Source organism: Hydractinia symbiolongicarpus, chromosome 14 (assembly GCF_029227915.1).
Source record: "Hydractinia symbiolongicarpus strain clone_291-10 chromosome 14, HSymV2.1, whole genome shotgun sequence".
NCBI lineage: Eukaryota > Metazoa > Cnidaria > Hydrozoa > Anthoathecata > Hydractiniidae > Hydractinia > Hydractinia symbiolongicarpus.
The window spans coordinates 9,782,648-9,795,719 of NC_079888.1; the positions used below are offsets into that span (position 1 = coordinate 9,782,648).

At 34.0% G+C, this 13,072-nt stretch overlaps 1 protein-coding gene across 3 annotated transcripts; it reads left to right on the plus strand.

Moving 5' to 3' along the window:
- Window positions 1-22: 22 nt before the first annotated feature.
- LOC130625412 (interferon alpha-inducible protein 27-like protein 2B) lies at window positions 23-11,798 on the plus strand. Of its 3 annotated transcripts, none has more exons than XM_057440506.1 (4): window positions 23-145; window positions 10,155-10,215; window positions 10,864-10,953; window positions 11,529-11,798. In XM_057440506.1, the coding sequence occupies exons 2-4, from the start codon at window positions 10,200-10,202 to the stop codon at window positions 11,720-11,722; spliced, it is 300 nt and encodes a 99-aa protein (XP_057296489.1). In that variant the 5' UTR covers window positions 23-145; window positions 10,155-10,199; the 3' UTR covers window positions 11,723-11,798. The 3 variants fall into 3 exon arrangements, with proteins under 3 accessions (XP_057296489.1, XP_057296488.1, XP_057296490.1); XM_057440505.1 differs by lacking the exon at window positions 23-145 and adding an exon at window positions 954-989; XM_057440507.1 differs by lacking the exon at window positions 23-145 and adding an exon at window positions 9,054-9,202.
- The last annotated feature ends 1,274 nt before the right edge of the window (window positions 11,799-13,072 follow it).

Below are 13,072 nucleotides of genomic sequence, written 5' to 3' on the forward strand. Positions count from 1 at the left end.
AGTGCGGCTAAAGGAAGCCATATTTAATGCCGAAGTATTTTGAATAAGAGTTAATTTTAAACCACGGAATGGCATTTTGGATAAAGCATCTTCCCGTTTTCTAGCCATATTGTTCTGAAGATTTTTCAAGATTGCTTCAAAAAAGGCAAGTAATATTTAATACATGTTCATTTTTAAAAAGATCAGTTTGTTGTCTAGTGGGCTACTTAATACACTCAGAATGTTGAGAATCAGATTTTGCCAAGATAAGAACATAAAACGTTCTCAGCCTGAATTCCTTTAATATATATATAAAAATAGTGTGGGCTCTTATCTGGAAAAAACGTTCCTTTGTAAACAAATAACAACACAGCTATTTTTTTAAGCTTCTATTCCCAAGCCACCAAGAAAGAATAAAAATGCATGTTCGATTTTATTTTTTTGGAATTTAAGATCGTTCGATTTTAAACTTTTGTGCTTTCACAAAACAAATTCGAATCATTGTTTATATGAATTGAAACGAAAAGATGGTTTTAGGTGAGCTACTTTTATATTTTTTGTGTGCCAGGAAATGTTTTTATTTCTTTACGTTTTTATATTACCATTTTATTAATGGCTTCCCAAACCAGTTAGTACTGCTCCATACAAAGCCCTGTTTTGATAAGCCATAAACCAATCAAATCATCAGATTTCTTCATACTAACCGGTTTTTTGTAAGATGCATTACAAACTGTACATTGTGGAAATTTTACAATAACCTTTTTTGTGTGACTTACAATTTTTTTAATGTCTGATATACTATTCTTCCTTATATACTTCTTCTTCATTTATATAAAATACAACCTGGAACACCTGTTCAAAAATATGCGATAAGTTGTGGAATTAGGCTAGACTTGTGATATATACTTTAGTTCCCTTTTGACAAGCTCATCAAAGTAACAAAGAACTCTGGCCTTCAATTGTTTTCGTTCTAGGATTCCAGCCTAAATATGGTACTGATAACAATGGGGGTGAGTGTTACTGAAAGTAATGGTGGAAAGATGTCTATTAATATAAATGCAGTATATTTCTTATTTTTGGTGGACTTTAGTCAAAAAAATGCAATATTATATAATGATTGTTTTTACTTTGAAATAAGCCAACATGTTTTTTTAGGAGGTAACCTGGTGGCCATGTACTGCAAAATTCATCTATAGAGTGTCTACACATGCAATAATTTCGGATTGGATGAAGTTTTTACACCAAATTTTAAGACAATGTTGCCAATAAAATTTTTTTTCCAAAATTAAAACTTTTTCTAAAAATAGAATTCTCGGACTGGGGTAATGACCAAAACAGTAAAACATGAGTGTCAAATTTTTTCAAAAAATATTAATCCAGTAAAACCTAAAAAACATGTTTTTTCAAGCTATAAAATCAGAAATTAAAAAAACTCAAAACTCATCACACTCATTGCATACTTTTCATAAAGACACAACAAAATACAAAATTTGGTAGATTAGAGAATTATAACCCGCAGAATGTTTTTACCCCCGGATTTGCGTAAACTTTAGAAATGCAATAGAAACTATAAAATGCTGTATTTTAATTAAAAATCAAGCAAATCTGTTCTTTAAGAACTATATCAAGGATGCACAATATTATCAAGACTTTAAATATCCAAAACAGTTTAAAATTAAGATGTTTTAAGGCATATGATAATGACCAGTAATCCCGAGAAAATTAGCAAAACAAAAAACAAGAAAGAAATTACAAAAACACAAAAAAATGTAACATTTATATACATGTAACATTACTGTATTACTGTACTACCATATCAACTCTTCTGCTGTGTTATATGATTTTAAAATGGGGATGGTAGTGTCATCAACAAATACAATTTGGACTTAGCATTGTTCAACTTTCTGTAGTAGAGGTTTTGGTGTCGGTGTTTGCTCAGTTGCCAGTGTGCATTCCACTGTCATTTTCCGCCCCGTTGTTGGTTTTGTCCCTGTTGTCAGTTTACGCTTGGATTTCATTTTGACTGTCATATCCTCGGTTCATCTGAAAGCCCAAAGCGGCTGGCATTATAGCTACTTGCTAGTTTGTTTGAAAGCTTGTCCCTTTTCATTTTCTTCTGGCTCCTGTTGATGCGCCTTTGTCGTCTCACGTTTTCAAGAATTTTCTTTGCTGCAAACTTAATTCTAACACTGTTCTCTTTTCTCAATGCCACAAAGGTGTCCCTTGATGGTAGTGAAGAGGTTACAGATTCTAAAATAGCAGCCCTAGATCCAGCACCTGAATTAAAATGTGCAACCGTGCTGGAAACTGCCAAAGAAATTTTTACTTTCCCACAAATTTTTATTTTGGGCATTTGTTACTTAAGTACTCTGTTCAAACTCTCATTTTGATTTTGAGTAAACTCTTTATTACACCTTGCAAGGAGATCAACAGTAGTTAGGTTATCAAAAATAGGTTTGAGCTCTGAAAGAATCATGGAGGGCGATCTTCCTTTTTCTGTGTACTGTTGTGTATTTACATGGTACTTGCACTAGGAATTTTTTGGACAAAACTGATGTTGCTCATTCAGCAGCTTTAAATTGTCTCTTATTTTGTGGTAATAAATAGCCCATATTGCATTTTTCATTCCTTCCACGTCACCAACATTATTTTTGATTGCCTCACCATAATAATTTTGGATCTGGTCAATAACAACATCCGTCAATCTACCAGCGCCACCAACTGATTTACCATCTTGTAGCTTCATACTGCTTTTTTTTGTTTAAACTTTCTTAAAGCTGTCCCCATTCTTTTCTGAATATGGCCCACACATTCTTCTTTCACTACCGTGTAACTTTGGCCATATATCCTTAAACAATCATCTCTCACTTTGTCAAAAGTTCCAGTGTCTCCGTCACCAATGAGAGTAGTGTACTTCAATGACCGTGAGTCAATCGATCGTAAAAACATTTCACGAGCACCACTAGCTTCCATTTCACCTGATGATCCAATGTGATTTATATGGCATATCATGTTTTGTATGTTTCAGATTCTTTATCATCTTTAGCATATTTTTGACATGTATGGCAAAAAAGACTTTTGATGATGTAGTCTAATACCTCACCTATTTCAATTAAAATGATAAATATGACACCATGTTTGGAGCAATGTCCACGGTGCTGCCATGTTCCATCAATGGTAACAGCAACACTGGCAATTTCTTTCTCGTTTGCAGCTTTCTCAACATTCTCTGGCTCTGTAGCTTTTGTCAAATTAATCAAACATTTTGCTGCGTCGCACATTAACCCCTCGGCTTGAGCAACAGATTTTTCATTCAGGTTCTTCATAATCTTTTGGTAAGGATGCTCTCCAATGGGAGCTGGCAAACCCATGTTAGCTAAAAAGTTTTTGAGTCCTAAGTGACCAATAGGTTGGGATGCAAATACTGATTTTTATATTTACGTCAAAAGGACAGCTTTTTGAGTTATCTTTGATGATCGGTTACTCGTATAGAACAAAGGCTGCTGGAAATTACAATAATTACACCTCAAATATAACTTTTCAGCAAGTCCTTTTTTGGCACCTTTTTCTTCAAAGAGTTCCACTTTACCTTTCTTACAACTGGAACATTTAACAGTCGCTAAACTATCATTGAGAACGGAGGTGTCAATAATCTTGTATTTTACGAGATTTTACGAGAACTGAAAAGACCAAGTCTAAGGGATCTTGACCTTGTCATGAAGCTTTCTTTCCCGATCTTATGAAAGAGGGTATTGTGTAGTTTTTCTTTACTTCTATTAGGAAGAGAACGGTAGGTCTTAGAGGTGATAACATGCGTCACAGTATTGACAGGAAAAACGGCATGGGCGTTGGTGTCGGTATAAAGGTTAGCGAAGGTTGCGGTGTTGTTTCTCGTGGAAATAATCTTTATGATGATGGTAATAAAGCAACTGGTTCTTGGTCAGAGATCACTAAAGGATTGTTGGTTACAAGGAGTTCAGAATAAACAGGTGCAGTGGGGTTATTGACGTTATAAGACGTGGGGGTTGTATGATGTCGGCCATTTTGTTTTTCACTGTGAAGATTAGCCCAACAGGGAATAAACACGGGTATTTGATACATATATTTGGGGGAAAAGTCCCTAGCAACAGGATATACACTGCCGTTGCTAAAGGAAAAAAATTGTTAGTGACCTGAAGTTAAGCTTGAAGAAAAGAACCTTCTGTTTATTTTACCGTTAAGAAATCTTCAGAGAGTGTTTTTAATAGGCGTACGCGTAGTTTGGATAACAAAAACTGAAAATTTTTATGCACTGTATTTTTTTGCAGTACATGGCCACCTATAAATTTACAAAAGAGGAAATAAAATCAGCTGCGAAACCAATTAAGAACAACAAAAGCCCTGGCAAAGATGACATTAATGGAGAGCTAATCAAAAACTCACCAGACATAATATACGAGATCATAGCAAATATCTTCAAAAAAATTGCAGAAACAGACAAACACGAAATAGACCATGGTTAAATCCGAGCACTACAAAAACTGGGAAAACCAAAGGAACCACCTTCTAACTTGAGACCAATCATAGCTACTACTATCCATTCTTGAAAAATTCTAGCACTGTGTTTAATGAAGCGCATTGGGTTAAGACTAGACGTCAAAATTCCAATCAACCAAACTGCATACAGAAAAATTCGATCAAGAACTGAACACGTATTTACCACCAACTGATAATTGATAGAACAATAACATCAAAACACGAAACTGTACACCTTATTCCTCTCGATATGAGCAAGGCATTTGACAGCATCAACCGTCAAATGTTAAAAAACGACTTTAACACCATTATCAATAAAGACGAATTACATCTAGTTCAGATTCTCTTAAATGTGAAATTAGCACCAAAATGTGGTCAATACATGGGCGAATATTTTTCAACCGATACTGGCGCACCACAAAGTGATTGTGCTACTTTATCTAGCAAAATCGCTCGAATCAGACAACAATAATTATACACCACCAATACAACACCATACATATGAAAATAGTCAAAACACTACAAATACAATCGCCGATCACCAAACAGAACACAACTACTCACAAATCAAATCAATACAAATAACGTCAAACTACAGCAATAAACAAGAATTCAAAAGTGAACTACCAGACTTATTAAGATTAAGAGGGTTACAAATAAATGAAGACAAAACAGAGGAATATAAAATCAGTAAGAAGAACTGTGGCGACAAATGGGAAAAAATGCAAATTACTAGGGTCACTATTGGATACGAAAAACGACAACAATAGGAAAAAACAGCTTGCCATAACATCCGCCAGAAAATTAAAACACATCTTTAATAGTAAAAAAATAACTATCATGAAAAAAATATCTGCCTTGCAATCATACGTTGAACCTATCTTCCTCTGTAACTCAGAAATATGGACAATAACATCAACAATCAATGAAGAAATAGACATGTTTCACAGAAAATTAATTAAAGAATTTGTGCTAAACATAAAATGGCCAAATACCATAAGCAACGAAGATCTAAAGCACACATTACAGAATGGTCTAATAACATAGCCAAGAGAATATTAAAGTGGTTCGGAAAAGTGTCTAGAATGCGAAAAAATACACCACTACAACAAGCAATGACATACGCGGTGCAACCTTACGGGAAACCAAAAGGAAGACCGAAAACAACATGGTTAAAAATGATGGATCAGCAACTGAAAGACACGCTGAACATTAACATCGCAGAAGCACTTGAAATTGCAAAAAGCAAAGAGATATGGGAACAACATAGACAAAATAGATAATAGACCTATCTCAAATTGTAAATATATGCACGGCAATGTAAACTCGTTTACGAATAAACCGTTAATAAAAAAAACAAAAAAAATAAACAGACTGGAATATTTGTATTTTTCTATTTCTAATGTCTATGATGACGTCGTAGGTCATTTTTGTCACATGTTAATCCAATTTGTCTTGATTGAGTAGTTACTGACATAAATGCGCATAGATATACAAGGTTTTATTCCAAGACAGCTACTAGCACCAAGGTTCTCAAATATCGATTTTTCAAAAAAATTATTTCTTAAACATTTGAATTCTGATCGATTTAGAAAAATCCTTTGTCTTCATAACACTTGTAAATGTTCCTAATAATATCTCACATTCTTATATTAGTTTTTAAATGACTAGTACTGTAAATAGTTTTAAAAAAAATATAAAAGAAGATTTTCAAAAAAGACATATTTTCATTGACCCTTGTCTCATTATGATGTCAACACTTGCTGTGGTGAGATATCAACCCAAATATTTTGTCACTAATTAAGTCGCAACATATTGATGCTTTAGAATTGATTGTTTAGCATTGACAATAACCTTTTTATGCCTGCTCGTTAGAAAAGAATGAATTCATTTACCAACACTGCCATCAATACCTAATTTAATACGTTTTGTTGCAGCAATTTGAAAATCAGTGTTATCAAATGCTTTAACAAGTTTAGGTATATCATCGTCAATGTTACATCGTCTTCTAGCGACTCTATCATAGTGTTTAAGAAGTTCATTTAGGTGTCATTTGCCTTGTCTGAAACCATGTTATGTTGGATTAAGCAATTTTTGTTTCTCCAGATGTAAAGTGTCATAATATTTAAAGAAAGATTAAAAATTTGATAACATGACAAGACTTTGCAACTGGTTTATAGTTTGATGTTTGTGCATAACTTCTCTCTTTAGGAACAATTTATATTTCTTATGTCTTCTTCTACTATTTCCTTTTCAAAAGTAGGATGCACAGTTTTTATAAGAATGGATGGGAAACTTTCCAGATCAACTTCTACATTTGTTGATAGTTCATAGCATCCGCAAAGTCGTTTTTGTTAAAAAAGATATTGTTCACTTTATTGGTACTTCTATGGAACATTGTTTCAGCATTGTCGAGGTATTATCCGTGCATTAAATACAGGAACTGGAATGTACCAAAAACAATTCAGCTGCTTATACAAATGAAGTCACTAAATATTCAGACTCATTCCGTAAGGGCCAATAGGGCATTTTATTTAGGTGCTTTTTTGTATAGTTTAAAATTTAGAGTTATTTTTTCAGCTTGATTTACTTTTTTTCATTGTTTTGCTTTGATGACCTACTGCTTTTATAAGTTTTTTTTAAAATATTAGTATTATACAGTTTGTTCGAATGAAATTTAATTGAATGTTTCAGCATAAGTTTGAAGGTAACGACTATTTTTACGACAAGCTTATGTCGTCCGCTTCATGCGAGCATGGTCACACAATATTTTAACAAAATCATTGTGGTATAAAATAAATTAAAAAGTTATAATAAAATTAATGACTCGAATCTTGAAATAAACATTGGCGATAGAGTCATACAATCAGAAAGGTCCGTAAAAGTTTTAGGAGTAACAATTGATGATAAATTAAATTTCAACTTGCACATTAGTAATCTTTGTCGAAAAGCCTCAGCCCCCAGGTGAATGCATTATTTAGATTTAAAAAGGTACTGTCTTTGCAAATAAGATCTTTTTAGCGCAAGTCTTCGTGTATGCAAATTTTAATCATTGTCCCTTAGTTTGGCATTTCTCTTCTTCGAAATCTCTTTTGAAAATTGAAAAACTCCACAACAGGGCTTTGAGTTTTATTAATGATGACCCAAGACCAGTTGATTGCCTTCCAAATAAACATTATATGGAATTACTAAGGCACAGACATTTATGCATAGAAATATTTAAAATTCTGAGAAACATCAGTCCTTCTTTCATGAAAGATATTTTCCTTTTTGAGGAAACTGATAGGCCAGTAAGAAGTCAAAACATGAACAACCTAAAAACCATCAGTGTAAAAACAAGCACCTTTGGTCTAAAGAGTTTGTGATGTTTAGCCCCAAAAGTTTGGAATAAACTTCCTTTTCATACGAAGAGTTGTGAAGATCCAGTTAAATTTAAGCAAATAATTGGTCGGTTTTGATTGGTTTTTTGCAGAATTTTATTTTTTAAAAAACCATTGTATATAATAACCGACGGTAAATAAATTAGATCAATCAATCAATCAATCAATCAATCTAACCGACTTATTAAGGAATGGTCGATATTGCTCAATGAGCAAACTCTCCTTTAGCGTGACTTTGCGTTAGAATATTAAAATTGTCAAAAGATGGTGGAGAGCATTAAGAAGAGTCCAAAATATGTTGTAATACAGCAGAAGGTTGCTAAACCTTAACTTTCTTACCAGTCAGTGGCGAAACTCCCATGTGTTCATTGCAAGTGACATTACAGTCACTACACGTAAGCTTATAAACAAGTCCGGAGCATAGAAGTTTCGGTATACGATCTTTAAATGAAAAATAATTACTCAGGCGTATATTAGAGGTAAATACTACTTTGATTCTACAATGAGGTAATAACGAACTAAATAGTTTAGATAATATGGTCCGCATTTGTAATGGCACAGGCCCTAAAAATGGTAGCAAAATACACATCTCTTTTTTAGGAGCTGTGATAACCCTTTTCTTACGTTGAAACATGTTGTTAAGAAAGTTACATATGCAGAGTTAAACAACGCTATCAGAGTAACATAAACAGCTTACATAAACTTGTCGTAAAAATAGTCGTTTTTTTTCACCGAGATACCGTCAAACTTATGTTAAAACATTTGTTAGCGTTAGTTTATTATACAATTTTATTTTCTACTAGGTGATATTTTGATAACCAGGATTTTGTTGTAGTTCTTTTTCACATTAAAATTTTTCGAGTTGTTGGTGTTTTTATTAAGATTGAAACACGTTTCGATTGCAGTCAAAAATTGTGTGACATTTTTTAAATTCGCAAAAATAACAAAAGTTGAATTTTTTGCTATAAAATCTCCTATTTTGTGCTACACGTATATGTCTTTTGCATCTACCTCTATCTGTTTTTGGTATCTACTCCTATCTATATTTTGTATTTACCTCTATCTGACCAGGGTAGTTTGTAGTCTTCAATTTGTAGTTCCACATTTAAATGACACTCTGTTGAAATGTCAGTGAGTAGCTACAACGAAAATTGATTTTTTTCAGGAAGACTATCTTTTATAAATAAACCTTGGCTGGACTTGGTTTAAAACAGAGTTGTTGGATCGCCTTATAATGGGGGTGAAGAATAGTTTGGAAAAGATTCGTGTTGGCTTTATAATTTGTGTTGTTCTTTGCGTCCTTTATTGTGAGGAAACCATCTGAAAATGTATGTTCTTAGAAGGATTCTTTTAGAAGAAAGCAGAACCCGTCATGTCTTCAGATTTTCATTGAAATTAACCAATCACCAAGTTCTGCCTGACAATGACTCGGGAAAACTGCAGGAGGTCAAGCAAAACAAGTTCTATGGATTGAGCTAAACGTCCCTAAGTATTTAAAGATTTACACACGCTTTTCTTAAAAGAATCCGTAAAATCTAATCTGACACTGGCTGTTTATAATGAAGCCTTGACTTGTTTCTTTAGTAAGGACACAACTTCAGAATCTGTCCTCATTTTGCTCTTTTCTTACGGCTTCTGGAATTTATGTGTTTATAATTCTGCTTACAACCAATATAAAAACGATGTCCTGGATAATTCGTGTCCTGGACGGTTTTTTATTTTAGGAAAAATTCGGGCACAGGTTTGGCTGATTTTATTTTTTTATTTTTTTTATTTCGATGAAATCTAAGGTTCTTGTTCTTATGAAAAGTCTTCTTTGAAATTTCAAAAATTCTATAACTTATAAATTATTGACTCTTGTAAAAGGATGTGCATTTTTGTTTAAAAAAAATACTTGCAGCGTGTGGCCTCTCGAAAATAGACATAAGTCATTTCTGCCTTTTTATATTTTCAGGCTAAATTTTTACAATAGTAACAATAAAGTTCGATAAAAAGTTGTCTAGGCGTTATTGTTATGCTCCTCCCGATCAGATTATAAGTTGACAGACAAGAACAAAAAAGGTTTTGACTTGGCTGACCGTAAAATAATAATTGGCAGGAATTCAATTTTGCAGACGACGAGGCATTATATTTGGCGGGAATATAATTTGGCAGACATCAAGAGATTGTATTTTCGGCAGGAATGTAGAACTTGGCAGGTTTTTGATGTCGTATAAATATATACATCAGAATTTTAGCCAAGCTAACCATGGTAACATGGATTTGTGATGTTTTATTTAGATTGGATATTTGTTGGTTAACGCACACAAAGCTGCCACTGCAAAAATGCAATTACCAAACGGTAAGTTTTGAAACAGAGAATGTCAATTTAACTGTTATTCGTGGCTTTCCTTTGATAGACTTTCCTTTAACCTTATTTTGTCTGAAGGTTTTCAAACATATTTGTCCAGGCGAATTTTTTCGCCACACCTAGACTTTCCTTAAATAATCAACATAAAGAAAAAAATATTATTATGTTTTTGTTTGTCAGCACTTTTTCTGTCACATTAACAGAAGCCCTTGTTATAACCTCGTGCAAAAATCCACTTAGGTAGAAGGACAATGGAAAATTTTAAAGAGCTCAACTCTGGATTGTAAATAAATAAAAAAAGTTTCTTTGGTGCATTTTATGGAGCAGCGACATTTATCTCGCGCATATAATATTCTCCGCAACAGCAATGAGAATGCATTTATCGCGTATTATTTCACGCAAGTAAAAATTTCCTCACACCAAGCAGGGAAAAAAAGAAAAATTTAGGGTTTCATGGACAAAATATTAACAAAAAAAAGTTTTGTATTAAAATTTTACGCACAAATTCTTTTTTTGCGCGAAAATTAGTACGGAAGAAAAATAGTAAAAATAATTGGATTTACACTAAAAATGCTGCTACCGTTTTCTTTAAACTGTTCATAAAATTAACGTTTTAAATTTCATATTTGTATGATTTAGTAACAAGTGTTGTTGTTGGGACAGGAGTGGGGGTTGCAGCAGTTGCTGCTACCCCTCTTGTACTTGGAGCTGTTGGATTTACTGCAGGAGGTAAGACCAAGTTGATTTTACTTGCAAATGAAAGGGAAAATTTTTAATTCAAATTTTGTCGGGCTATTTTTTGAAACTGTTACAATGTCTCACCAGAAAATGTTTCCGCAGTATTTCCTTACTTTTTTTTCTCCCAGTGTTACTCCAGACAATTTTTCTCACAGTGTCACCCCAAAACATATTTTTTTGAGCCTCACCACACATTTTTTTTTCTCAATGTCACCCTAAAAAATTGCTTCCTTAGTTTTACCCCTGAACTTTTTTCCTCAGTGTCAACCCAGATCATTTTTAGTTCTCACTGTCACCCAAAAACATATTAGTTTTCAATGTGACCGCCGAACAATTTTTTCTCAGTGTCACCCCAGATCATTTTTAGTTCTCAATGTCACCCCAGATCATTTTTAGTTCTCACTGTCACCCAAAAACATATTAGTTTTCAATGTCACCGCCGAACAATTTTTTCTCAGTGTCACGCCAGAAAATGTTTTCCTCAGTGTCACCCAAAAACATTTTTCCTCAGTTTCGCCGAGAACATTTTTTCTCTGTGTTTACTATTTTTTCTTAACATAATTTAGGTGTAGCGGCGGGAAGTATTGCTGCAGCTGCACAGAGTACATTTTATGGAGCGGCGACCACCGGTGTATTTTCTGTCTTGCAAAGCGTTGCAGCTGCCGGTTTGGGAACAGTTGGTGCTGCTGCTGTAGGGACAACTGCAGGAGTCGGTGCAGCAGCGGCGTGTGATGCATGTACAAGTGAAGATAAAAAATAGACTGACACATACACGCAACTTAATTACGATGTATAGTTTAGATTGTGGTATAGTTATAATATAGTTTTATTTTCTCCGTCTCCGTCTCCGTTATGTACTTAGATACTTGATATACAACCAAACCGCACATTGTACTCACAGTTCATGCGACACTTTTAGTGAAGCTGAAAGAAGTAATATACTACGCTAGTAGATTGGGCCGTGAAAAAATCTAATTAATTCAAACGCAGAAGTAAAATGCAATGGTCTCACTAATTTTAATGAAACTGTGAGGTCTAATTTATAAACGTGATTACGTAATGTTAAAATGGTAAATTTGTCAAATAAGATGTAGAACAGATAAGATATAGAAGAAGGCGCATGTCAACATTGCACCTCATAAACATAACCGGTATGTAATAACCGTTGTGAAAACCGTTTCAGGTTAAACCACACAATTTTATGCTAAAACTTTGTCTGTCGGCTAAAACCGAGTAGTGGGGTAAAGTCTGCACGAAATCTTCCAGCCGTTGTGACGGGTGAATTTTCGTGGAACGTTTACGGGCTAACGACTAGACTAGTTGATAGGCCGTGAGAAAATCCACTTAGGCAAAAGAACAACGGGAAAGAGCCGTCACATGAATTTTGATGACGTCAGCTATGACCTGTCGATACACAATAACAATTTTTTTTTGAAATTTGTTTACCTATTGCCTTTATTGTGCAGAGCATAAATCGCGAATTAAGAAATGTAAAGAGAATCATGTGCTTTTGACAAACGGATAAATAGATATTGGGATTAACAGTTTTCCAGATGGCATCATCAACCAACTGTTTCTAATTATTCGACCTGAAAGTTATAATTGCAATGCAATGATTTTATTAATTTTATTAAACGCATTGTCTCTTGCATGACTCGGCCGGGGTTGAACCCAGACCTCCCGCACTGGAAGCGAACGTTCTTCCCCAAGGCTGCCAGTTGGTTTAGGGTACGATTTCGAAAAGTCAACAAGTAAAGAGTTAACATTCACCAGACAACAACAGTCACTGGAACGGATAAAATATGGCAATTTAGGTAATAACGTACAAATGAACTCTTTCTAGTAATACCAGCGTGGAATTTTCTTGCTCTGCACAATTCCTCAAGCATTTGAATAATTTGAATATATTGATTCACAACATAGAGTATTCTTATTAGAATTCTTGTGGCTTATTTGCAAGGACTATTTTTTAAATAATTAGATATGGAAACGAGCTATTGACCTGGATACGAGCAACTTAGCGGTGTCCAGGTTCTGTACTGTCTCTCTCTCTTTATGTATACTGTCGGCTCTCTCTAATTCGATTTTCCAGGGGGATAAAGTTTTTATC